General features: G+C 39.0%; 1 protein-coding gene across 4 annotated transcripts in view; it reads left to right on the top strand.

Annotated features, from left to right (window-relative positions):
• The window catches only part of EPHA3 (EPH receptor A3), a 713,608-nt gene that overhangs the window by 410,454 nt on the left and 277,169 nt on the right, over positions 1 to 25,985 (top strand). The window contains exons 1-2 of one of the 4 annotated variants that reach the window (XM_043538479.1): positions 274 to 493; positions 21,192 to 21,256. In XM_043538479.1, coding sequence (XP_043394414.1) covers positions 406 to 493; positions 21,192 to 21,256 — 153 coding nt within the window. In that variant the 5' untranslated portion in view covers positions 274 to 405. Of the gene's footprint in view, positions 1 to 273; positions 494 to 21,191; positions 21,257 to 25,985 lie in introns of those variants that run through there. The other 3 variants (XM_037907108.2, XM_007057545.3, XM_043538478.1) reach the window with 3 other exon arrangements.

Genomic DNA, 25,985 nt, shown 5'->3' with positions numbered 1-25,985 from the left:
GAGAAGGATGTTGCAAACAACATTAAAACAAAGCAACCTACATTGAAGCCGGTGCTGCATTTTTTCGTAACTTTTGAGATTTTTTTTCTTATAGTTTGGTTCCCAGTTTTGCACCTCCCTTCTCTCCCCCCCCCCCCCCCCCCCGCCCGGACTCTGACCACTTGATCACTTCTTGATCTGTGTTACCTTTGTACTTTTAAGTGGAAGGGGTGCACTAGGACCCAGCGAGCTGCCTCTGAAGCAGCCTGCAGAAAGGCAGCTCAGCAGACTCCTCCTTATCTCCAGTGTCAAACTTGACATCAGCCTGCAAGCGGAGCATGGTAACTTCTCCTGCAATCAGCGCTCTCACATCAGTGGCATGCTGCATGAAGATATGCTCCTCTCCCTGCCCTCTGCACCAGCAACATGGATTGTCACATCTCCATCCTCCTCCTTCTCATCTGCTCTGCGCTCAGCTGCGTTGGGGAACTGATTCTCCATCCTACCAACGAAGGTAAGTAAGCCAGGCACAGATAGAGATCCCAGCGGTGACTACACTTTCCCTTTTTCTTAACGTTGGGATCCTGTTTAAAACCGGGTCCGCACCATTTTTTTAAGGTGGTCCAGCGTGATAACTGTTTGTTGAGCGGGTGGACTGAGATTTTCTTTGATTGAACAAATGAGTGGTAAAAGAAACCCTGCAAAATCAGATGGTGGCAGCTGGAACAATTATAACCTTCAATTGCAATGCATAATGGACAGCAGTGTACACAATGCTGTGTGTTAATTTATACAAAGGGGGGGTTTGCTTTCTTCGCAGTCGTCGCCTTATAGCAAAGTTTAAAAAAGAAAAGGTAGCTCTGTTCGTGTGAGCAGCTCGGTGGGGGTAGGGGGAGCATGACATGTTTGGGTGGTGACCGTGACCCATGACAGAAGTAAAGGGAGTTTGGTCGTTAGATGGAAGAGAGAGAGAGCGTATCCGTGTGTTTCTGTAGCTGCCGGATTTCACAGACGAGGTGGAAGTTGTATATTACATCTCACAAGGTGTTGGGCTGCTCCGTGGTACAGGTTATAATGAGCATAAGTAACGCTAACGGGAACCATGATAGTAATGCCCAGTGTGCTTGTCTGCATATAGTGATGTGTATGAAAAGTATATATTCTGTGTTGGGTAGCCCAAAGGATAAAGGAGGGAAAGAAAGACTGGGAAAGAAAAGGAAGGAAAGAGAACTATAGAGAATTTTGTGTTTTCTTCCCTTGAGGTTATATTTTTAAATGCCTTCCCAGCTACACAATTACCAAATTGATCTTACTGTTTATTCACAATTAATGCATGGAATATAATTCATTTATTAAGTAGTCATTTAATTTCCTAATGTTCTCTTTGTATCTAATGTACCTAATTTCTCAGCATCTTTTAAAAAAAAAAAAACTTACAGCACCTGTCCTTTTTCATGAATTATTTCCTTGCTGATAACTAAACCACAAATCCTGCTTTATGCATAATGATAGTAATATGATGAGTCTTGGTTTATTTCATTTCAGAAACTTTTAATGTAACAAAAAGCAGCCAGTGGTACTGCTCCTTTTAGATAACCTACTTTTATTGCTGTAACAATTTAATTTCAGGCTTTAATTCAAAATAGTCACCTTTTTAAAAAAAAAATCCCTAAACAAGGCATTGGCATATCGTTCTTGGTAGCTTTTGCTAAGTTAACATGTGAAATTGAATGTGATTAAAATACACAAATTTCAGCAAAATAATTATACCCATTGGACATTCAGTCTTGAAAGCTAATTTAAAATCTAAGTTGAAAAAGACATGGCTAGCCATTCCTCATGGATAAATAGAAGTGGTACCACAAGACACTGGACACAGCCTCTGGGATCAGTGTGTCCAAAGCAACTTTTATCTATAAAATCCAGAGGTCAAAAGGTGATGAAGAACTTCTAACAGCGAACAATTGTACAAAACCTACACCTGCTTGATATATAGCATTTGCATACAGAAGAAAATATATTAGCTATTAAGATAATTATTTTTGGTGCCCAAGTAATGGTGATGAACTGAGTGACGCCCTAACTGCTTTTGGGGTAAGGCAATTATTGTGTAAAGTTATTTTTTTTCTGTAAAGGGGAAAAAACAATTAAAAAAAGATTAAAACTTTACAAATACAAGTAATTCTTACATCAGCTCTTTTTATTGCTGGGAAGAGTCAATTATATAATGTTATCATAAAAAGTATAGAGCAGCTGTAATATATATAGTCTGTGTAAATATTTTTTGTATGGAGAATGCTTCAGAGGTTATTTAATAGAACACACTTTCAAAGTGTTGTGCATAGCTAAGCCTTTCTCCAGCAACACGCTATTTTATAAATAGTGTCGCCCTTCGCAAATGATTTTGGCTAATAAAAACAAGCATGTTCACAGGGGTTACTTTCTGTGTGTGTTTTTATTACAAAAGATTCTTCACAAAGTATGTAGTTCTGTTAGGCAGTAAGCAGAGCAGCTCCGCTTCCATGATACTTGCAGGCAGACACATAATGTAAACTAAGATAATAATTAAGGCAAAAAGAGTTTTGAGAACTGAAGTTTGCTAAAATATCACTAATTTTTCTTTTGTTGAGAATTGCTGGTTTTGAGATTTAATTTAAGAAATTAAGGAAAGTGTGGGGAAAAAAATTCCTATGCAATACGAAATGTGTACTAGGTATAGCTGTCCAAAGAAGCTTCTAATAAGACAGTGCTGTACATTATGACTCCTCCAGTTTGACTTTAGTTTTTTTTTCTTTATCATTACTTTACAAATCTTGTGCAAGATACAGTATGAAATAGATGTAATGTTTTCTGCACAGCCAACGGAAGCGACAACAAAATTGGACAGCAGTGCTTAATCTTCCAGATTGAGTATTATTTTTATATTCCTTCCCCAAAATGGAAACTAGGTGTTTCTTCTAAAAATAAAACTAACTTCCAACAATTTAATATTTGTGGTTACTTCGGAAGTAAGTAGATTTTTTATTTGTTTACCATATATTTAGATGGATACAGTGAATTTAAGAATTTGAGTTTTTATAATTTGCTAACATGAGTCACACACACACATTTGATAATCTATTATCAACATGCATTTTAAAAATCTAAGCTCAAAAAGGTTTTGCTTTTTTTCTTGAAATAATCTTCTCCTGATCACCTTTCTTCTTTCCCACCCCTTTGCTCTAAATTTCCATGGCCAGCACCCCACCCTCCCAAATAAAAAGGAAGTTAAGGGGAAATGTATGTTTATATGATTTTATGGTAATTATTTAGAAAAGTTTTCTTTTTCCAATTGTGAGAATGAACAAACTGTAGGAATTTTAACTGAGAATTTGGTCAAGGGGTGTGTCTGGGTATACCAGTTTCGATACGTGGATAGATAAATAGAACATATGTGAGTTGTATAAAATTTACTGTGGATTAACCAATTAATTTCTCATTGAGTCTTTTAAGAAAGGATGAAACGCAATCAAAATTGCTTTACAGTACATGTAACTGCTTCTGTACATTAGGCATATTGAAGGTAGTTTGTGGGCTACAACCAGAAATATACCAGATTTATTTTATCTGGAAGAATTGTGCAGATTTTTGTGAAAGCGTTTTTAGTGCTAAGATGTTGCTTAAAATATATGGTCATTACAGCCAATACAAACACTGCAACAGCAGGAAAAATAGCAGTAGTAATAGTTATATGTAGGTCTACTTCATTTTTAGTTATTTAATCCAGTTTGGGGGGTTTTGTGCAGGAGAGATGGAACATATGATACTTGTCACCATCACCAAAAGTTTTATTTAAAAAAAACCTGTTCTTTTATGGAAACAGGTAATTTTTGTTAAACTTGTTTCTTAAGAAATCTGCCACATACTGGGCTTTTTTTTTTTTAAACCACACATTTCTTAGCTCTTAAACTATCTCAGTAGTCCCGAAAGAGGCTTTATCAATGTACAGTAGTGAAGTGTGAACCATTCTTGGAGTAATAGGAAAATGTCAGAAAGAATTAACATCTGAATGAGTGGATCATTCCCCAGTTTAGGGTTGACATCTATTTTCAACACACAAGCAGAAAACCCTTAGGGTGAGAATGTGCTGTGCGCTTAAGGTGCATAGAAATCACAGACACTATTATTTCAATTGGATCTAGTTTTTTTACTTTTGGAGGATTACACTTTTTCACTTAGAGGGATGCAGTTTCTTTCAAAACAGTTTATATAGTATCCAGAAATTGAATGAGTTATACAATTCTGTAATTTAATAGCTTTTTCTGATCCTTTTCAGTAACTATGCTATTTGCCTGAGGGTACCAGCAACCTTAATTTCACTGTTTTATAACCCACAACAGTTAACACTTGACCTGGGTCATTAACAGGATTATCAGCAAATTTGTTTAAGCTTTTACTGACAACCTGAATTGCTTCAATAATATTTTGACTGTGCAGACAGGAAACTTCTTGTAACTTCTCAATCTAGCATAAAATTAATTTCTTATGAAAACGATGCTGAAAAGAGGACCAAAATTGTAAATCTGTTTGCAGTACTGAGTTACAAATAGTCTCCATTCTGGTAAACAGTAAACAACTTGTAATCAGTCCCTCTTTCCAGTGTGTATGAGGTTTCATGTTTTTCTCATTCATTAACGTAATGGAACTTTGCATAACTCAGCAATTAAATTACATAGTTTTATTGGTGTGAATATTTACTGTTTACAAAGAGTTATTAATATTAATGTGTTTGCTAGCAATGTCAGCTATTACATTTTTTAAAAATGCCAGTGTTGTCTGTGCAGTGGCATGTACAAATGACTTTGCACGAACATTTTTATGTTTTGTTTTAGTGACATTAGGAAATATTGAAAGTGCTGGAAACTTTTCTACAGCAGTGAAAAGGAATTGTATGGAGAAAACTCCTCCTTTTAACAAGCATTATCTTACTCTGTGTCAGCTGTTATTAGATCATGACCAGTTTTGATGTATCGTGGCATAATTCCTGAAGCACTTAAAGTTCAGTGGTTGTTAATTTTGTGAGTTTAATTGCAAAAGTGTAATTATAAAGGTAGAAATTTTAACAAAAATATATTGTCTTCTTAAAGTTGGAATTTGGAAGATTTAAACTCGTGAGGTTTAAAGGGCTATTTTTTGTACAGCTGTATCTTATTCAAAGCTGCTGTGTTTTAATCCTTAGCTATATGACCAGACAAGTAATGAGCATGCTTTAATATTCACACCATGGTGTTTGTAAAATGCAGTATTACAGGGGAGAAAAGTTCAGTGGATTCGTTATTTTGTATGCCTGTGTTTACTGAGAGGTTTTAATATTTTGAATAATTTGTTTCCTTTTCTGTTTGTCACTTTTGAATCTTTCCTGACTTAGCACATTATAATGAAAATATTGTTAAAAGGAAAAATTAAGATGCTTCTCAAAAAATTTACTTAAAATGTTTAAAAAATCAAACCATATCCAAATGTAAGGTTCTTCCCAGAATTTATTTATATACATTTTTTCCCAACAGGGCTAACCTCCTCCCAAAACTAACATAAAAGTAATAACCAAAGAGGTAAAAGATTGTGTTTTAAAATTTTCAGTGTATTAAAAAAGCATAAGCAGCTACAAGCTTTCGATCATCAGCTATCTGAAAATCTTAAACATGTATGACACACATCAAGTTTAGGCTGTTATTTACAGTAAAATCTTTGCAAGTTCTTGATGCTTCATGAATAACTGTAATTTATTTGCACGTACATTTGACAGGAATATTGGCATTTGTTTAAAAAATTACCGTCCTTGGAATAATGCTGAATTCAGCAAATTTGCAGTCAGTATGCTTGTTTTTGATTTTGTTTTAAAATATACAACTTTTCTTCCAGGAAAGCATGTAACTACTCTTGTTCTTGTAATCCCCATTTGATGAAAGGTTTAGAAATACAGATGCAGGTGTTCGTTTTTGTTTTCAGAGATCTGGATTTTATCACCAGTGAGGGTCACTACAGAGCTGTTACCAAATGTGAGAGTACAATCTGCAGACTTTTAAACAGAGGCTGGTCTAGTTCTGTTATGCATCCGATAGGTTATTATTCATCCAGTTATAATGGTGTCCTAGGCTGCCATTTGATTTCTTTAAGAAATTCTCTGGAGGAGGGGTGACATCCCTCAAAATTCCTAAAGTTCAAAGTTGTGCTCTACAGAACCAGAATTGTGACATTTATTAGAAAATCAGACAGGCACCTAAACTACTGAATTAACCAGGCAAGGAGGAGGTGGTATGCATGTTAGGAAAAGTTCACGGGCAAGGAACAAGTATCTAATAGGTTCTTCACCTTGTGAGACACAATTCCAGCTGACAGAATTTGGTTGCTCCGCTGGGCATTGATGTGGGGATTCTCCATTGGGAAAGTCAATATCAATTTTACTTTTTACCAAAGCTCTGTTAGTTATGAAAAGAAGCTCGGCTGCTGGAAAGCATTTACAAGGGGGAAAGGGTAGCAATGGTAGAGAGAAAATAAAGACAAAAATATGTAGGAAAGGGTGTTCTGCTACCCACATTTCTCAACTACAATCTTGTGGGATCTTTAATAGTAAAGTCCAAAGTAAATAGCACTCAGCAAGTAGCACTCATATGTTATGATCTAATGATAGCTGGTGTTGAGTAAGGTAATGCATGTTAAAAAGAGTTTTCCCTGTTCAGTTCCTATCTATTGCTATAGAAATGTTTCCAGCATTTTCATAATTTCTTTACTTACCAGCAAAATCACGTTTAAAGTTATCAGTTTGACTGAAAATCCATTAAAGTGTTACAGCCATTTTTATTTCCAGAAACATTAAATACATTTAAAAAAAATAAAAGCTACTGTTGTCAATTGCAGTTATATTCTAAATCATAAACAAAACTTTATAAACTGCTTTATAAATCTACTTTTAAGACGGATTCAAAGGGCACAATCTGATCTTGCGCTGGTGTAATTCAGGAGCTGCTTCATTGAAATTTATGGGACAGGATTTTCAAAAGCACCTAAGACATGTGAGCTTTCAAGGAAACTTGTGCACCTAACTCTGTTCGGTGTTCTTGAAAATCCGAGCTCAAGGAATTCTTTTACCAGTGTGAAACCAATGTGAAATCAGAACTAGGACCCAAAGATTTCAGATTGCTTGTGAAACTCAGTAATGAATGGTGTGACTAAAAGAAATAAAGAACTAGAAATAAAGATAATCCTGTCTCAAAGAAAATGTTGGGAGAGAGACAAAAGAATTAAGCCCCAGCCTGAGAGACTGTCAGCTGGAATGAATGAAACCACACCAAATAAAGTCTTAAACTTGCAGAGATGTTATTAAATGAGACAAACTGTAAGTAGAAACTTCACTGCCAGCCTCCCTTTTTTCTTGAATTACTGTATCCTGCTGTTTCAGGCAAAGTATGGAGGGAAAATCCTATTAATCTGCTGGAAAAATATTGATGAAAGAATAATAGCAGACAAAACGAACAGTAGTAGAAACTTACTAGCAATTAAGAAAACAATGGGATGAATGTTACGGAATAAGGTTCAGTCAGGGCAGTTGAATGTAATATGTTATGGGAACAGTGAAAGCATTTATTTTTTTGTCCAGCCTGTTTCCCACACCATATTTATATCCACCTCTTGATGGCGAGGACAAAAAGGTTACCTAAGTCCGCATGTTAAAATATTAATGAAAAGACTGCTAGAAAGCTGGTCTCTAATGCCTCCCTGATTTTTAAGTACTTAATTGAAAAGTTTGTTTTGAATTTATTCACTTCAGGAAAGAGAATGTTTTATAGCAAATGTCTAAGGAAGAGAATAACTATCTGAACTGGAAATTTTAAAACCACAAAATCTCCTTCACCGCGCAACTTTTAGGCTTCCCACAGACTTTGCCCAGTAGTAAATAACAAGGAGTGAAGTTATTTTTGTGGCGGAAGTTCTGAGCTGAAACCCAATAAATACATAACCCCTACAGCCGTCTCTCATTAGCTGCATTATTATAATTCTTAATTCAGTGCTCACAGTGTGCTCAATCCTGAATTAAGGCATAAATAAAGACAGTCTCCCGGTTCCTAAAATGTTCAGGCTTTGTTTACATTAGCAAGCTTCATGGCTGTGATTCTTCAGCAATACAGCTCCACAGGTGCCAGTATATGTGGAAGCTGCAGTGTAGATGGGGTTCAGGCATTTTTACCACCCTATTTAACACTTAAATAACAGGATGGTAAAAACATGCAATCCGTGTGTATGCTGTAGTTGCCACAGATGTCATCATCTATCAAGGGGCACTACTGGAGAACTTACAGCTACAAAGTTTTGGGGTAAATAAGGTCTCAGAGTGTAAAGATCCAATCCTGCAAACATTACTCGAGCCCAGTTAAAGAATAGGTGAAAGGAAGTGAGTGTTTGTCCCAGTGAGGGTGAGGGATGAAGTACCCAGGGGAAGTAAAAGGTAGAGAGGCTGTGGAAAAAAGGCATTCACTCTGAGGTCAGAACTTGATCTAGGGAACCTAAACCTCCTCAGTCTCCTCTTCTTCTCCATCACACCTCAGTTGCTCCTCTTCACCATCCCTGTCTTTGCTGCTTCCTTTTTCCCCATAATTTCTCCCATCCCTATTTATTCTTTACCTCCCTACCACTCCCTACCATGATCAGGTGAGCAAGGTAAGGCATATTCCCTTTCCTCTTCTATCTTGGGTGGGAAAATTTGATTTTTACCTCCTACCCGTTCCCTTTCACTCACACACTTCTAATCAGAAGGGAGAACCTTTGGTCCCTGGTTTCCCAGAGGAGGCCATGGCGGAGTACGCTACTCAAACAGTGCACACTATCAGCAGTACACTCAACAGTACCAGCCTAGCACTCAAGAGTGGAGAGAGGAGTGGCAGAGAGTAGGGTTTATGCACAAAGAATGTGCTCAGTTGGAGAAGGGAGGGGCTGCTCGATGAGGAAATACTGGGAGCTTATGGTGTGTGGGGGAGGCTAATGGTCGGAGGTGACAAAGCAGAAGGTTAAGGTCTGTGAGAAATTGTGATGGGTCGGCGGGTGAGAATTCAACAGCCACATTAGCATTTACCTTTTCTTTGCTATAAATATTTATATTTCTCACATGTGGAAGGAGCAAGAGAATGTTAGCAAGGTTTGGGTTGGAACGGCATCAAATTAAGTCGGGGCAGTTCCATTTTTCATGTGGATAGCACAGCACACATGTTCTGCATTAATTACCTCCATAAATTCAGTGAACCTAGCAAACAATGAGAATAGCATATTGGTGACATCAGTGTATTGGAAAATAGAACTGGTTTTAACATCTTGGTTTCCTCAACATGACACTTCGGGAGCTTTCTGATGCTATGAGCATGTTGTTCTCCCAATTCACACCAAAACATTTAATCATTTGCCCTATGCATATATTCTATACATATGGGTAACTGGGTAAGAGCTCAAGCATGTCAGTGCAAGTTGAAAGGTTTGGTTCATAAAAGTTTATCCTTCATAACAATCTGTAAGAGAAGAAGAGATTAATGAAATTATGGGAGATGCACTTGTCTGGATGGCCCTCTGAACATAGTTTAATACATAGATAGATCTTACTAATTTCTGAGCTTTTAAAGAAATGGCAAGGGTTTTTTCTTGCCTAAGCAAACTTTGAAAAGCAACTTCTTCTAAAATCTGTAATAATGCCAGTGTGATTCAACAGTCACTTGCCCTATTAGCTGACAAACATTTGGTTATTTGGGTTCTGGTCCTTGTCTCAACAGACTCTGACATCAAAGAGTGACCGATTACCTAAAACTCCCACTGACTTCATTGGGAGTTGTACACATTCAAAACTCTTAGGATCAGGGTCTTCAGTGTGTTTGCAGTGCAATAATAAGGAAAGTTTCCATGATCTGGGGAGCCATTCTAGGTGTGAATGCTACTCCTGATGAAATCTCTGCTTTCTATGGCATCTGCTGCTGTCAAGAGTTCTAAAGGCTGAGGCTATTGTGCTGTTTCTTGAGTTGCTGACATATTTAACAGATATGGGTAGAGTGCTGTGATCTAATGCAAAGGGCCCCATCCTATGAGGTGCTATGCTGTGTGTCCTCAACCTCTATTGAAGTCAGTAGAAGTTGAAGGCACACAGCATCTTGGAGATGCTCAGCGTCTCTAAGGATGGGGCCCTTTGTAGATCCCAGCTTTATCAGACCCACAAAGGGCCCCATTCTACAAAACTCCTATTGGTTTCATACAAGGTTTCATACAACTGATTTCCATAAGTTATCTCAAGTAGGGAGTGCAGGCTATGGCCACAGGAAGAATTTTAGGGCTTGATTGTGCAAGGTGCTGAGGCCCTTTTGGGAAGTGTTCAGCTCCTATTGAAGTCAGTTGTGTGGCATTTGGCATTTCATAATGTTTGGTCCTTATAGAAGGGTAAACTTGCCTTTTCCTAATTTCACACCTTCCCTAGTTATGTGGACCTGATTCTGAAATCACCCTGGTTTATATCAGTGTAATTCCACTAAAGTGAGCGGAGTTACTCCTGATTTAACACGGAGTAACAGTAGAATCAGTCCCTAAGTGTTTGGAACTTGAACTTGAAATCAGGTATTAAGGGATTTGGAAACACTGAAAAAGGGGCAGGGGAGAAAATTTGAATAGCAACGTGAATACAGACATATTGTGCCTGTTTGGGTTTGGAGTGCTCATGCGGGCAAGTCTACTTTTTTTTTTTTTTTTGTAAGTACTGCTCTTGAGGAGGGAGGAAGAATAGGTTTAATTAACAGGAAATCTTTGTGCATTAGAATGATTTTTTTACACAAAAATAAGTTGAAGGTTTGCATTGCAGTTTGGACCTCATTAGGCTCATCCATTCTTAGTTTTTATATTCCTGGCATAATGAAAAGAACTGGCAGCATAACAACTCTACAGGAAATAGGAGGCTAATAAAACGGAAACTTTATTAGACCCATTTGATAAACGTTATGTTCCAGCACACCAATGATGTGTTTTTATACAATTGGAGAGTGAGTTACACACAGTACTAGCAGCACTGTACTCCTCTTGTGTAAGAGTTTAAAACTGAGAAAAATCAATTTATGTTTCTGGTGGTGATCGTACATAAAAATATTTTCTAGGCAAATTGTCAAAATAACACAGACAGGTGTGAGAAAATCCACCATGTATCTCTGCCAAAGCTGCTCTCTACTGACTGGCAAAACATCTACTATTTCAGTGTTGATGCTTTCTGAGCAGAGATGCCTACATGTGCCTTTTCTTTTATCCTGGGAGAAATAGGGCATGGTCTTTCTGTGAACCACTGAGTTCAATGGGAATTTGAGGGCATTTGGCACTCTGTAGGATCATGCTCAAAATAGATTAGTTTATACATCAAACTATTTTGCATCTCATGGCTATCCTCTGAACACTCTTCCCCTCCCCCCCCCCCACTGAGATGAGGGAGAAAGTATTTTAGCGTGCAGTGAGCTCTCTACGTTTTGCAGTAACAAAATTTTAGTAACTTTAATTCTTGTTTCCAAACGTTTTCAGCTTTATGGGTTTTTTTAAATACAATAATAATATTTTGCTCTTCTACACCTTTAGTGTGAGGATTTCATAGTGTTTAGCACGCCTTTGGGGGGAGGGCACAATTGTCGTTTGTTCTGTACATGTGCAGGGGAGTTAGAAGGATGTAACTTGTCCCTAACTCAGCTGTGTAGACGTTACATCTAGTGGGTCTCAAAGTTGGAAGCAGAACAGCCCTGTGGAACATCTCCATTGCCCGTGCAGGTGGGTGGAGAGTGAATGGGCAGGAGTGAGGAGTGGATAGAGCCTTTGGCTGCCAGCTAGCACTACTTGAGCCAACGAGGGAAGAGAGAGTGAGGAAATGTGTTACTGATCTGAGCCAGCAGCAAAGAACTTCCTGTATGGAGCAATCGTTGAGTTGGAGGAAAATTGTGATTCAGTCACAGGTTCCTCCTTAGTCTGGTCCTAGGGCATTGCAGTTTATAATCTAGCTCTTTATTTGTGGGCATTTCTGTAGTGCTCATCAGTGTGCTGAGTCCCCTCATTAAGTGCTTAACAACTGTCCCATGAGAGAGAATTACAATGAGATTCCTATTTTGGTACCTTCTCTGATCAACCCTAGGAAGAACTGACTACCTGAATCTGGCTCCACCAGGAGTTCGGGAGCATATTTGCTGAAAAGAATAAAACTGAGGGAAAAATGAAATTCTCTTGCTCCTGAAGTACAAGGCCAATTGCCAGAAGTTGCAAAATATCAGTGTTGCAAGATTTGACATGTAACAAAAAGTCAATAAATGATTTAACCTAATATAGAGAACTTACCGTATAATAAAAATAGATTTCTGGAACACTAATAATTTGAAAGGTAACTTGACACATCTGAATATGGTTGGGCTGTGCTTTTTATTTGAGTTCATAGCAATAACTTTTGGATTTGGAGCATGGCTTATTTGTTATGTAATAAACATCTTTGCCAGAATGATGGAGGCCTGTACCCTCCAGTTAGTTTTCTCTCTCGGTTGCCGCTGCACTCAATTTTACGGCAAGTTGTTTTTGTTTCATTTTTTTGGATGTGGCTTTTTTTTTGCTTGTACAGTTCTGTAGTCAGCAGTTTAACCACAGATTGAAAATGGCATTTGCCAAATTTGTAATGCTCTGCACAAAATCCTATTTTGTATTGTTCAACATAAGAGGGGCATAGCAGAAAAACTGCAGTTCTCACTACAATTGTGTGTCTCCCCAAAGGCTATGGCATGGCCTTAATCTGCCAGAAGATTTCCCCCTAAGGCCCACATTTGGAATGAGAACTGTATAGCACAAAAGGCCAAATCTTAGAGGCGCCTGAGCAGGAGAGCATAAGAAATAGCAAGTTTCTACTGGGATTTCTAGGGCACTTACACCAGTGAAGGATAGGTGGAGTGCAGCATGACCAGATGCCTGACATGTTCCAAGTGCCGGAGATTGAGGAGGCAAAGGTGCCAGAGCAACACACTTGGACCGAGCAGACTTCTCCTATACCAGGGGAATTCTCAGCTGGGTATTTGCAGCATGAACTACGGCCCTTTTATGCCACTTGAGCAGCATAAAGTGGCTGTAATGTCACTACAGAATGTGGAGCATTATGAATATATACTCATGTAAATGAGTAGAGAATCAGGCCCCAAGTCAGCTACTTAAAAGGATTTGGGGCAAGGGTAATTTAGAATCACATGTTGTTTCTGAATGCTGTTACTTGAACACGGACATAGCATTGGTTAGAACTGTTTATGCCAGAATTCCTAATCTCCAAACCGCTTCCCGTCCATAACCAGAAATTCCACAGAAACCCTTTACCTTATTTTTGACCATCATGATGGTTCATCCCAGATGTCTGTACACAATGGGGCATGTCTTCACCCTGGCCACAACCCAGCTTGCCTGTTTGCAGTTGCCATTTCCACCCAGAAAACAAACTCTGGGTGCAAATCTGAGCAACTGCAACTTCAGCTCCCTCCCTTCTGCCTGTAATCTGGTAGTTTAGAGAAGCGGACCCTCAGACCTGTACACATAGTTGATTAAGTGTATAAAAATTCAGGTGCGGATTGTCCTGGCAACAGGGAGGCTACCATTCTAAAAATGTATGTAAGTATGTGAACAGACTCCACTCTGTCCCACCCCAAAACCAAATCCTGGCTAGGTTCCTGCTTCAAAGTGCCTTCTTTGCTTCCCAGAGAGTTACACAGCATATTTTGGTTATGAGCATCCTCGTTTTTTGTGTTGGATAGCCACAATAAGGTTTTTTCCCCTTTGCTAGCATTTTTCTAATAACTAATATTATTCCAAATTAACCAGAGCAGACAACATTTACGTGTATGCGGTGTTTTTTTGTAACCGTGTTGGTCCCAGGATATTAGAGAGACAAGGTGGGTGAGGTAAATCTCACCAGCAGAAGTTGGTCCAATAAAAGATATTATCTCACCCACCTTGACTTTCTAACATTTACATGGTGTTGTTTTACTTTAACTTGAAAAATGTTGAGTAGTTGAAAAATCATTTATTTTAGCCAAATCAGTGATCCTTTCTTACCTCACATGACTGGGGAATGTTTAGTGACAAACAAAGCTGCTGTTATCAAATCCTTGTACTTTAGATCTTGAAAATTGACTATTGGCAGGCTCTCTCCTCCAGTTTTTATGAAACACGGGCTACCTCAGGATGATTCTCCTTGGCACAACATTTTGGTTAATTGTTTTTTCTTCAGATGGGGAATGTATTTATTTTGTATTTGGTTTACTATAGAAGTTTGAACCTCACGTCTTCCTTGAAGTGCTGCCTCTTTCAGGTGGAGAATGTGATTCTGATCCCTTCCTAGTTTTCTGCCTAACTCTTTTGTCTTCTGTGAAATTACTCCTGATTTAGCATGGTATACATGAGAACAGAAACAAGTCGATAAATTTAGAGTTTCTGTTGTCAGTGGGCCTGTATATCAAACACATCTCAAACCCGTTCATTTCACTAGTTCCTTGTACTACAATACCTACAAAAATGCAAGCAAGTTTGTATTCCATGTGTGTTATATTCCTGTTCCAAGCTCTGAGAAGAGGTTCTTTCTTACAATTTAGCACAGCCTGAACTGAGGTAGCTTATTATGGTTTCTCTTAAATTGGGAAGTCGACTACTCTGGAGCCCAGAGCAGGGAGGCAAGGCTCTTAGGAAAGAACATGTTGTTAATAGACAGCATTGCAGGCACGTTGCCATGTGGCATAAATAGCCATAGCGTACTGTACAGTGAACAAGCCCGTTATATGAAAGGACTAAAGCCATTGAATTCCCAAAGCTGGAATTGTGATTGTTGCTCATTTTGTAGATCGCTGTGATATTTAAATACTGGCAAGCAGCAAGGTTATGAAGTCCCTCTCACCAGTATTTAGCATTGTTTTAAAAACAGTCATGTGTTGTGGACTAGTGCAATGCACTGAGGTATTAGTGAGCTGTTGATTTTTATCTCTGTCTTACAAGAACACTTCTGCGCTCATTTCTCCTTGGTATGATACTGCCATTCTTTTATGACAATTGTATACCAGTGACACCCTCCACTCCCCAGATGGGGCATAAACATTTTGTAGAGAAAAAAACGGTTTAAAGCAGCAATACCTGGCATTGTCTCTATTCAGCTGCGGTCCACATTGCATCTCCCACAGTAACAAACCGACCAAAGAATTAAATATTGCAACGCTAGTAAGGCTGGAGGTTTGAAGGAATGAACAGCAAGTTCTGAAGGCAACATTTTAAATAAGATTCCGGCTCGATAATACCAGCTGGCATGGAAATAGAATCTGTTTCTGAGCACCCTCAGCTCTCAGTGGCGTCAGTGAGAGTTGAGGAAGATGAACATTGTGCAGGACTGGGCTCAGCAGGCTTAAATCTCAGAGCACTTAAAACTTTAATAAAATAAACTTCACAACTCTGAGGTAGATAAATAATCCAACCATTTTAGAAGTGTAGAGACACAAAGGCATGGAGAGCTTAAGTCAGTTGCCTGAGATGACACAAGGTGAATCAATGGGAGAACTGTAAAGACACCAAGAGTTATGACTCTCAGTGCCCTGTCATAACCATTAGACACTTCACCCCTCCTTCCTTCCCAAAGTTAGCAAAACAGGGAGGTTAGTAGCTTGATTTTGGACATGCCGTGCATCCACAGATCCTATTGAAATCAACATCTCTGAAAATCAGACAAGATGTTCAGTGCACTTGCAGCGCTTTATGCCACCACTGACTTCACTGGAGTGGTTCCTGGTTCTTAGATATAATAATTTCCCATACAGAAAAAAATACTGTCCTGTAAATAGCTGCACACCTTATCTACTTTTTCTCAAACTTTATGCAGGTCACCTGATTTTTCATGTTAAAACACATAAGATTCAATTTAAATATATATATTTTTGTTCTTAATTAAGAAGTATTTTAATTGCATATTTAAAAACCTACTGGTCTGCCCTGATACACACCAGCTGACGATCTGGCTGGATGTTGGTTTATATTACATTTAATAAGTTAGTCAGGTTGATTTTATAAATCAACATGCTGTCTTAGTATACTACGGTATATTTACCACCCATCTAATCAAATCTTTGAAGTGATTTCATTATGTGGGTCAATAGTCTCTATAATCTGACATATTACTTTATTATAATCCAGTAATTCCTTGCAAAAAGATTTAGGCCACAAACATCTAATTCACATTTTTATTTGTCTTTGTCCTTACATTTTATATTCTAGGAAAAGAATTTCCTCCCTCTAGATCTCTAGCATGATGGATCATGTTGTGACACACGATGTCTAGTTGTATCAATCATTTTCCTCTTCCATGCCTTTGTGCCATGCATTGTGCCTGTTGCAGCCTAATAAGATCTAGCTGAATTAATTGTTTGCCCTGTATTGAAGTATGTGGAAATGAGATTGCATGTTTTTGCTCTTCCTCTGGGCCTTAGGACAAATGAGTTGAATATCTCATGACATTTTTTTTCCAGTGAGCAAAATATTTATTTTTAAAAAGTAATACGTGGGGGGCAGGTGGGGTGGGAAGTGGTATATTTCTAGATACAGATAAAGATGTTCTGGGGGGAAAATCTCTTTGAAGGCTGTTTCTAGGGGGAAAATGCTCTGTCTTCAAATTCGAGTGAGGTTCTTGATAACCTAAATCTTTGAGAAACAAAATTATCTCTGTGTTCCTATGCAGTGGAAACCAGACTGAGATTTTCCGACCTCCAATATGAATCCCATTAGACAACTGATGACTCCACAGAGCGAAGGGCAAGATGTTTTACCAGGACAATCCATATCCCCCAGGTTTTTTTCTTTGACTGTTTTCCACCCGTGCGCTCTTCCTTCTTACCTCCCACCATTTAACAGAGAAAGAGAAATTGGCTGTATTTATAATGAGTGGGGATAACCTGGTTAGTCAAGTGAGGGTCCATAAGGCTTTCTGAACCCTTTCCACCAGAGATGTAACGTGCAGTAGACTTCTCAGTCTCGGCCCCTCCCAGAAAGTGATGGGGGATGTACAAGATTATACAGTACAAAGTTGATCAATAAGCTCAGCACAAAATCAGAATGACAGGTCTGGAGCATAGCTTTTGCCTTCTTGAATTTATCACTATGTAAATATTTGCCAGTGTTAGCGAAATGTGTGGGATGCATGTGAAAGTGGTGTGTCTGGTGTTTCTGTTTTGGGGGATCGCAAAAGTGGAAGCAGGGACAAAAGGAACTGGAAGTTAGATGAAGACCTCTATTGCATTCAGTTTGTGCATTCAGCATGCTGCAGATGATAACCTGGCTGCTACTGCTTAATACTGTGCTTTTCAACACCTCACTCCCCTTTGGAAGAATTCCCACTTCCCCCCCAGATGGATACTATTAGCTGATTTGGTTGCTATTTTTACGTCTAAATTGCAGACTCTCTCCTGCTCTGTAATTTGTTTGTTCATTCTAACTTGGGAATAGTGTTCTATAAATGAATGCTATGTACACTAATGGTTAGGATGGGGAAAACTTCAAACATGTCATTTTTATTTGTATTGAGGTAAAGAGGCCAACTCAGACAGCATATCCACACATGCAGATATCAAACATGTGTCTGAAAGGAATGCAGCTGAGCCGCTTGGACATGCAATCAAGTTAACTCCTCAGCTGTGAGGTGTAGGTTAAAGCGAGCGTGTTATAACCACAGGCCGTTTTACCTAGTGATAGCCATAAAATCATAAAATGCACTGGAAAATCCAATGTGCTAGGGGTGAGTAGCTTATCCTCCCCCACATATCTGTCATACCTGTATGCTTCCCTTGTTTATGTCTTGCCCTGAAACTCCATTTCTTCAAATAATAATACCTAGCTTGGGTGGGGTGCAACCAGGCTAGTTGCTGGTGTCCCCTGTGGCCAGTTTCTAGTGTGATTAAGGGGATAAAATGAACAGCTCCCAGAGGTAAAAGACCTGGGATTTTGCTGATGGACTTGAAGCTCAGGAGATCGGGTGAGACATTGTGGTCCTTGTGGGCCGAGGTTGCCATCATTCTGCACTCTCTGCCCCCTCCTTGTATGAAGCTATGATGTTTCATACTCAAGTGTGGTAATTGCTGGCTACTGAGAATTTTTTAATGGCAACCATGGTAGGTACCATCTGAAATAAGTGGAGTGCTATGCTCATCATTAGTCTGATAGAAGTGAGTTTGTGAAGAATGGCAGTTGGAGCTGGGCAGGAGACTGCTGGGACCTAAATGCTTAGTCAGGATGATTGGTGGATTTGCTTTGCTGTCAAGCACTCTGACACAGATGCCACAGCTCCCTGGAGCCCAAGCTACGGAAGAGGGACAGCAGATGTTTCCTCCTTGGCCTGGTGGATCAACCCTTTATGGCAAGGGAGCAGATGCTGCAAGCGTCTGAGTACAGACCTGGTCCTTATGCTGCAATGATGCCAACAGAGTTAATACTGGAGTAGCATGGGAAAGTGTCCTACCGGGGTGGACGAAATAAGGCAGCCCTTCCCAGAAACCCACTACACCTACTTTTGTGTAGATTAAACTAAAAAAATAATAGCATGTAACCTCTACGGTTTGATTGGAAATGTGTACTCATCAGAGGTGCCTTCCCCGGCATCATGCTCCGCTGCCAACTGGTCCTGTGAGGGGGTGGGTTCCAGGATTAAAAACAGTACTTGGCTGTCAGAGAGAATGGATCCTCCACTTGCCTGCCTCGCACTCTCCTCCTCCTCCTCCTCTTCCTCATCAACAATGTCCTCCTTGTTGTTGCTCGAGGTCGCCTGGGGCTCCTGGGAGGTATCTATGGAGTGTTTTGGGGTAGTGGTGGGGTCGCCACCAAGAATAGCATGCAGCTTCTCATAAAAGTGGCATGTCTGTGGGGCAGAACCAAAATGACTGTTTGCCTCCCTTGTCTTCTGGTACGCTTGCCGAAGTTCCTTTATTTTCACGTGGTGCTTCTGCATGTCCCTGGTGTAGCCCTTCTCACCCATGCCCCACGCAATCTTGGCATAGATGTCAATATTTCTTCTGCTGGATCGGAGCTCTGCCTGCACAGACTGTTCTCCCCACACAGCAATAAGATCCACCACTTCCTGTGTACTCCATGCTGGAGCGCGTTTGCGACCTTGAGTTTCCATGATCAGCTGTGCTGGTGAGCTCTTCATGCTGATCAAACAGGAAATAAAAATTCAAAAGTTCCCAAGGCTTTACCAGGGGAGCAGCTATTTCCTGTGTACCTGGCTGACGTGCTGTGGAGTTGAAAGCGCTCTCCAGAGCGGTCACAGCAGAGCACTGTGGGACACCTCCTGGAGGCCAATTCATTCGAATTACACAATGCAGTGTCTACACTATCCCCATGTCGACCCATAGATGTTGAATCAAGCGCTATGCCTCTCACAGAGGTGGAGTACAGAAGTCAACTTTACAGGCCACTTAGGTCAGCGGAAAGGACTTGGTAGCGTAAACACATACAATATTAGTTCAACTTAACGCGGTTTATTTAATCCTAAATTTGTAGTGTAGACCAGGCCTTAGAAAAAACGAAATAAGTCAGAATGTAATTTTCTTTAAAAATGGGTATGTAATTGTCACGGGAGTACTTTTGTTTTCACAGACTGGAGAATAACTCATTCACTATGGAATAACACTATTTCGAAAATATATTTATATCCTTATAATGATGTATTGTTTTTGTCTATTTCTGAGATCATACATCTGTCTTTTCCCACCTCTTTTTTCCCCTGTGTGGTACCTTTAAAAAAGTTTTAATTGCTTTATTTTCTTAGTAATGGCCATAATTAAATAGCAAGTCATGAAGGATGCCAAAATTAATACAGATAGCTCTACTTAACAGATTTATAGATAATTTCAGGGTTTCCCCCCCTCCTAATCCCATTCCTCTCCTTTCTCTGAGCACCAATGCCCACACCATCTGGTCCAGAGAACAGTGACAACCCTTCAGGCTTAAAAACAGAAGAACCCTACAACATAACTGCCTAGATTACAGTGGTTACAGTGGTTATTTCTTTTTGAAAGTCACATCATACTGAGATGTTAAAACTCCCTTGTATATAGAATGAGATTTCTTCCTTTTGTCATTGTCAATAGTTTTTATATTGAAAACAAAAATCCCTAATTGTAAATGATAAATATTAGAGATGCATGGATCCCTGTTGTTGTGGATTAATATGTCTCTTTGACTGGTGCTAATGTTAAGACTGACAGTGACTCTTTGTCACTAATGTGTGTTGTCTCATCTGTCCTGGTTCACGTTAATAAATAAATGTGTAGTTTGTGGAGCCATCTGATCAGTTATTTCACTTGACTAGAGTCTACAAGTAAAACTTGCTTTTGTTTTTGCAAAATAGCAGTATCAGGGAATAATGGGCTTTATTGGATCTATTTTAGAGCTTAAAAAAAACCTCATTTAATTAACTAGATACTTTACATTTCATAGGTATTCCAAAATAAAATCTGCACTCTTCTACAGAAGGTTAAAAGAAAAAGGATAACCCTGATGATAGCTATCCAGTGGCAGTCATCTTTAAGAAGTTTTCTTGAAGTTAAAGCACCGTGGTTTAAAAATATCTAATATTTTACTTAATATAATTCTGGAAAATACTCCATTAGTGCAAGATGATTTGGAGAATCAATCTGATCAGAAGGCAGAAAGGGTAAAGCCCTTAGTCAGCATTTATTATTTATTTTTGTATGCTGAGAAAAGTATATATGGGAAAATGTAAACTTTTAATCAAAGATTTAAATATTCACATCTCACCTATGTAGTTAGATGCATTGACACAAATTTCAGGCATATGAGGGGAGAACCTTGCATTGTATGCTGCGAATAGAACAGCTCAATTTCCTCCCTCTTCTCCCTTCCCCCCAGCCCTCTCGCTGTAATGATTTGGACAGAGATCCATCCATTGCTTAGTTTTGCCAATTGTTTTAAAAGTTCTACCTCCTCTGTTCTTACAATGTTTTAATATAAACAAGCTGATCCTTTCATCTCTTTCGTAGTAAACCGTCTGACCACCTGAACAAATCAACCACTTCACGAGGCCCCCAAATAAACACATCTTTTAGTAGAGAGTAACTGTGGTTAAAGGGACAGAGGCAAATGAAACTCATTCTTCTTCATTTTGTCTTCTTTTATAGTTAATCTGCTGGATTCAAAAGCAATTCAAGGGGAGCTGGGCTGGATCTCCTACCCATCACATGGGGTGAGTTCACTAGACTGTGAAATGGGAAAGTGCTGCTACAGATCAATGTGCTATTTAACTGTTGTTTCCTCTTCAGACAACGCTATGCTGGGGCCCTTTGGGGCTTCAAAAATAGTCTATTCTAAATTTGAAATTAGGGTTTGTGCTGTATTAGTATGTTACCTTTTCATTAGAACATACATCATACTGCATGTAATCCCCATGGTGAGGTCACCCTTAATGAGAAGAATTAAAGGGGTGGGACTTCCCCATTTTATGCAAATTGTCTTTAAATCTTCCTCCCTGTATGATGTGCATTTCTAATATGTAGTGTGGAACTATACTTCTTAGTGATGCTTTTAGATGAAACTAGAACTGACATGGAAATGTGTAGACCAATTTTCAGTAGATGTCACAAATGTCTATTGTTTTTTGTTTTGGGGTTTTTTTTTGCTGACTTGTGGTAAAGGTGCTGTTCTCTCTGTGGTAAAAGTTAGGCAAATATCTGGATACATTTCTTGTGTGTTTTCTTGTACATTTTCTAATATTGTCTAGAACAAATTCAACTGGATCTCTTATTTGTAACTCTGAAATTGTCTAGTGTTAGGATTCTTATACTTCTAGCTTTTAAACTTTTTGAAGCAAAAGAGACACGCATAAATTCTGTGTGTTTGAGTTATTTTAAATACTTGATTTATGGCTTACCAAACATTTACCTCTTTATTTGTTATCACAATTACTGAAGGAGCGGTCAGCCATTTGATAGCTGAAACTTTATGATTTCCCAGTAGATAAAAGAAACTCCAGTACTCCTGTTTCACAGTGGAGGATGGTTCACTTGAGTACATTTTAAAAAAGATTCTTTGCACAGTCCATTTTAAAATCCCAAGTAATGAAGCTTTCTCACTGTCCAATGGGAAAGTAACCCACAGCTTAATATATGTCTTAGTCAGAAAGATTCCCCCTTATATTCAGTCTAAATATTCCTTTCTTTATTTAGTTCCATTATGCCTCATAGTGTCATGCTCCTGGGTACCATACTAAATTATTCCTCTCCATTCTTGGTGTTCACCCCATCCCTTCCCAACTGTAAATTAGAAGAACAGTGTACAAAAAAAGAGCCATTTGGAAATCTAATACTCTTTTTATTGCTGTTTGAGTAATTGAATGTGACAGTAAAGCACCTGGGGCCAAATTCTCTCCTTGGATTTGGTGGAGTCTTTACTTGGCGTTGCACACATGCATCTGAGAGCTCTGTTTGGCACACCGCAGATGAAACAGTGCAATATGTTTTAATTGGGGCAGAGCTCTGTGTTCCTTTTCCTTCCAGATTATTGGTAGTTTTGGTTAAAAATGTTACTTAAATAGCCATTTTGCTTCTTGCTCATGGAGATATTAGACTATAGATGGAAGGTACTTCCATCTCCTATTTTACTATGGGTGCTCCATATTATCCATACTTCAGGGATCACTCATCTTTATCTGAATGCATCCGATGAAGTGAGCTGTAGCTCACGAAAGCTTATGCTCAAATAAATTTGTTAGTCTCTAAGGTGCCACAAGTGCTCCTTTTCTTTTTGCAAATACAGACTAACACGGCTGCTATTCTGAAACCTGTCATCTTTATCTGCCTTTCTTCCTGCCACACCTTGAGTTTGACCGAATGCCCAATCTTCTAGAGTATCCAAAGCATCACTATCCTGTGATTCATCAGCTTGTTTGGAGGAGGCAGTGGTATGATTTGAGTCAGGATTCTGGCATGTCCGAAGGTGTAAGATGACTCACATGACTAACATGGGAGTGAGAAGTTATTAGTGTGTGAAGTCTCAGATTTCAAGGTTCTGTTGGGCAGTTAAAATATTAATAAAAAAATCTTGACAAAACTGCTCATTTGTCAACTTTATTCTGCGCATCTGTTTTGTTTTATGGATGTTCCCTGTCATCACTCAGCGTTCTCTGTGGGAGCCACTGGGCGCTGAGCACTCCTAAAAAGCAGGCCAGTGGCCACTTCTTTAGATATCTAAATGGGAACTGCTGAGTGCTGAGCTAGAAAATCTGACCTCAGGTCTCCCTATAAATAATGCAGCGTTAATTGTACTTCAGTGTGTGTTGTTCTGCACTTTCCCCTATCTGAATTTGTTTGAAATCCGTTGAATTATGACATGGTACATACATAAATGAAATGATCGGTACACAGAATAGTTAGTTGCCAAACCATCAGTATTGGCAGGAGACTTTTTTTTAAATCAGATTTTTCATTTCCCAGGATGATCCATTTTTAACTACTCAGTATAATGAGTTTTCAATAGGATCTGCTCAGTGCTGAATGCTTCTGAAAACCTGGCCAATACATTTAGATGCCTAGATGGTAGTGTACTATTTTAAAAATCTGCCACCAATTGTGTGTTCTGATCATCATGTCAAAATCTGGCCCCTGGTCTTAATGGTAGCCTGGGAATTGTGAACGCCACAGTTCTGCTTCTAGTTCTGTGAGTGACTCCTTCAGTAGCTTTGGGCAAGTCGTCTCAGTCTACTTCTCCATCTGTACATTGGAAATAGCAACACTTGTTTCTCTCCCTCACAGGACAGAATTAGTTAATGTTTATGAAGTGCTCTGCGAATAGCCAGTGTCCTGGAAATGCTAAATAGTATTGTTTGTATGATCACAATGCCTTAAAATAATAGTTTAAAATGTTTATACAAAGAAAATCTCTGTGTGTCCAGACAGGACCATGAATAAGTGTTTGGATTATACTATTCCTCTTCCTACCCATCCCACTCCAGAATGAAAAGTTTCCAATGGTTATTGTCAGACTGTTCAATAAGCAACTTTTGGTGAGTTGGGTGTACAGGACAGAACTTCCCAGCTATTTCCTAGCTCATCAGTTTCTAGTCTCCATTTTGTATTTTTTTTCCAGAGCCTCATTTGGTTCTTTTGGCAGCCGCTCTGCTCTACTCCGCTTCTCTATTGATCTCCCTGCAGCTGTGCCTCTCCTGCCTTGGAGGCCTAAAGCAGCAAGAGGCAAAGCAGCTGGCAGAGGAATGATACAGGGCATCATGACGGCTGTAAGAAAAACAGACTTGCTAGATTACTCTACCAGGACACTCATATCCCATAGAGCAATTTTTTTAGCCTTTGCAAGTCAGTGTTGGTTTGGATAAGTCTGCCTAAGCTTTTCCTGTATGTGCAGTTCCTACCTACCATAGTGTCCTTGGGGAACAAAACTGTACAATACACATAGAATTGTACTGATGTGCTTCTAAAATAATGAGATTCTTAGGTTGAAGTCACAGAATAGTAAATTCACTTATATCTCTTATCTTGGTGTGATTGTGGTACAGAACCAGGCCCCAAACTGTATTCCTTTACATGCTGTGATATTTTAAGCTTAAAATTTTAAATATAAATTTTAAAAAATAGAAATAGAAAAAGAAAGTACTATGAACTGTGCCATAAAAGTGATGTAATAATAGGAAAGTTAAATGGGAGTGGAAACGTGAAACATCCTTTTCATAGTCCTTTATTTATACTGGTTTAATTAAACCCTGTAAATACAGCAGCATCTGTCTTCCAGTTAACTAAAATATGAACTTAAACTTCAGTGGAAAAAACATTATAATAAAGATGTCACATTGTACTGAAGCATTGCTAATAGCGAGGTAGTGATTTACAAGGTACAGCTAATAGAGCTACACTTGAGGCTGTGATTCACAAATGAGGGTGCTGGTATTGTGCCAGCTCTTTTCCAAGATCCAGCAGTATTCCCATCAGAAGCCATAAATGTCAAGATGCTGAGGAGGGTTACTTATATAAATAACCCCCCATCCAGTGATTTATCAAAAGGTATCTAATAGAGATTTTTCAGGTTAATCATTTTACCCAATTCTAGAAAATGACTCGAAGTGATTGTCATGCTCAGTATTCTGTGGTACATCTCATTCTAAAATCTGATTTTACTTGGGGTTATATAACAGAAGCGTTGAGAAATTCCTGAATATTTATGTTAAGATTTATAGCTCATTGGTATTCAGAGATCTGTGTGTCCCACATAACTCCCTGATGGCAGTGTTTTAGACCCCTGGTTAATAATATGGCCCTGTAAGACCGTGATCATTCCTTGAGCCATCCCCCACACCCCGTAATCTTGGCATCAGTGACACCGATCTGGTCAAACTCATTCAGACCAGTTCAAGATAAAACCCTGGCCCATCCAGACGGCAAAGCAACTGCTTTGAAAAATAGAATAGCTGGGTTTGCTTATATCTGAATGTGATTGACAGCAGCCACAAAGCCTGTATCCTGTGCTGCAACCACTAGCACCTGCCTATGCAACCTTTTTGTACTGTCAGTCAAGTACCCGTTCCATGTCTATAGATTTCATTGAACGGGGAAGAAGGAAGAGCTGCTTAGTCTTTACAGAGTATATTATTGATATGCTGATTAAGCATAACGCAACTGATCATTAACTGCAATTCACGTAAATTACAGCAGCACAGATGTGGGGGGTTGGGAAGATAAAAAAGCAAGTGACTTTTAATAATATACAATACAAACGTGATGGATAATTCATGCAGGACAAAAAGAGTAGAGTCCAAATCCCGTTCTGCATATTCATGTGAGTGGTCATATTGGTTTCAGGGTGATTTTTTGCATAAATAAGATGACTAGGATTTGGCCCTAGGTTAGTGTTCTTTGGTTTGGTAAAAATTAATCTCAGATACCTTCATGTACCCGCCTCATGACATGACA

This window comes from Chelonia mydas, chromosome 1 (genome assembly GCF_015237465.2).
Source record: "Chelonia mydas isolate rCheMyd1 chromosome 1, rCheMyd1.pri.v2, whole genome shotgun sequence".
In the NCBI taxonomy this organism is placed as follows: Eukaryota; Metazoa; Chordata; order Testudines; family Cheloniidae; genus Chelonia; species Chelonia mydas.
Note: the sequence above shows the minus strand (reverse complement) of the source record. Positions and strands in the feature narration are given on the sequence as shown.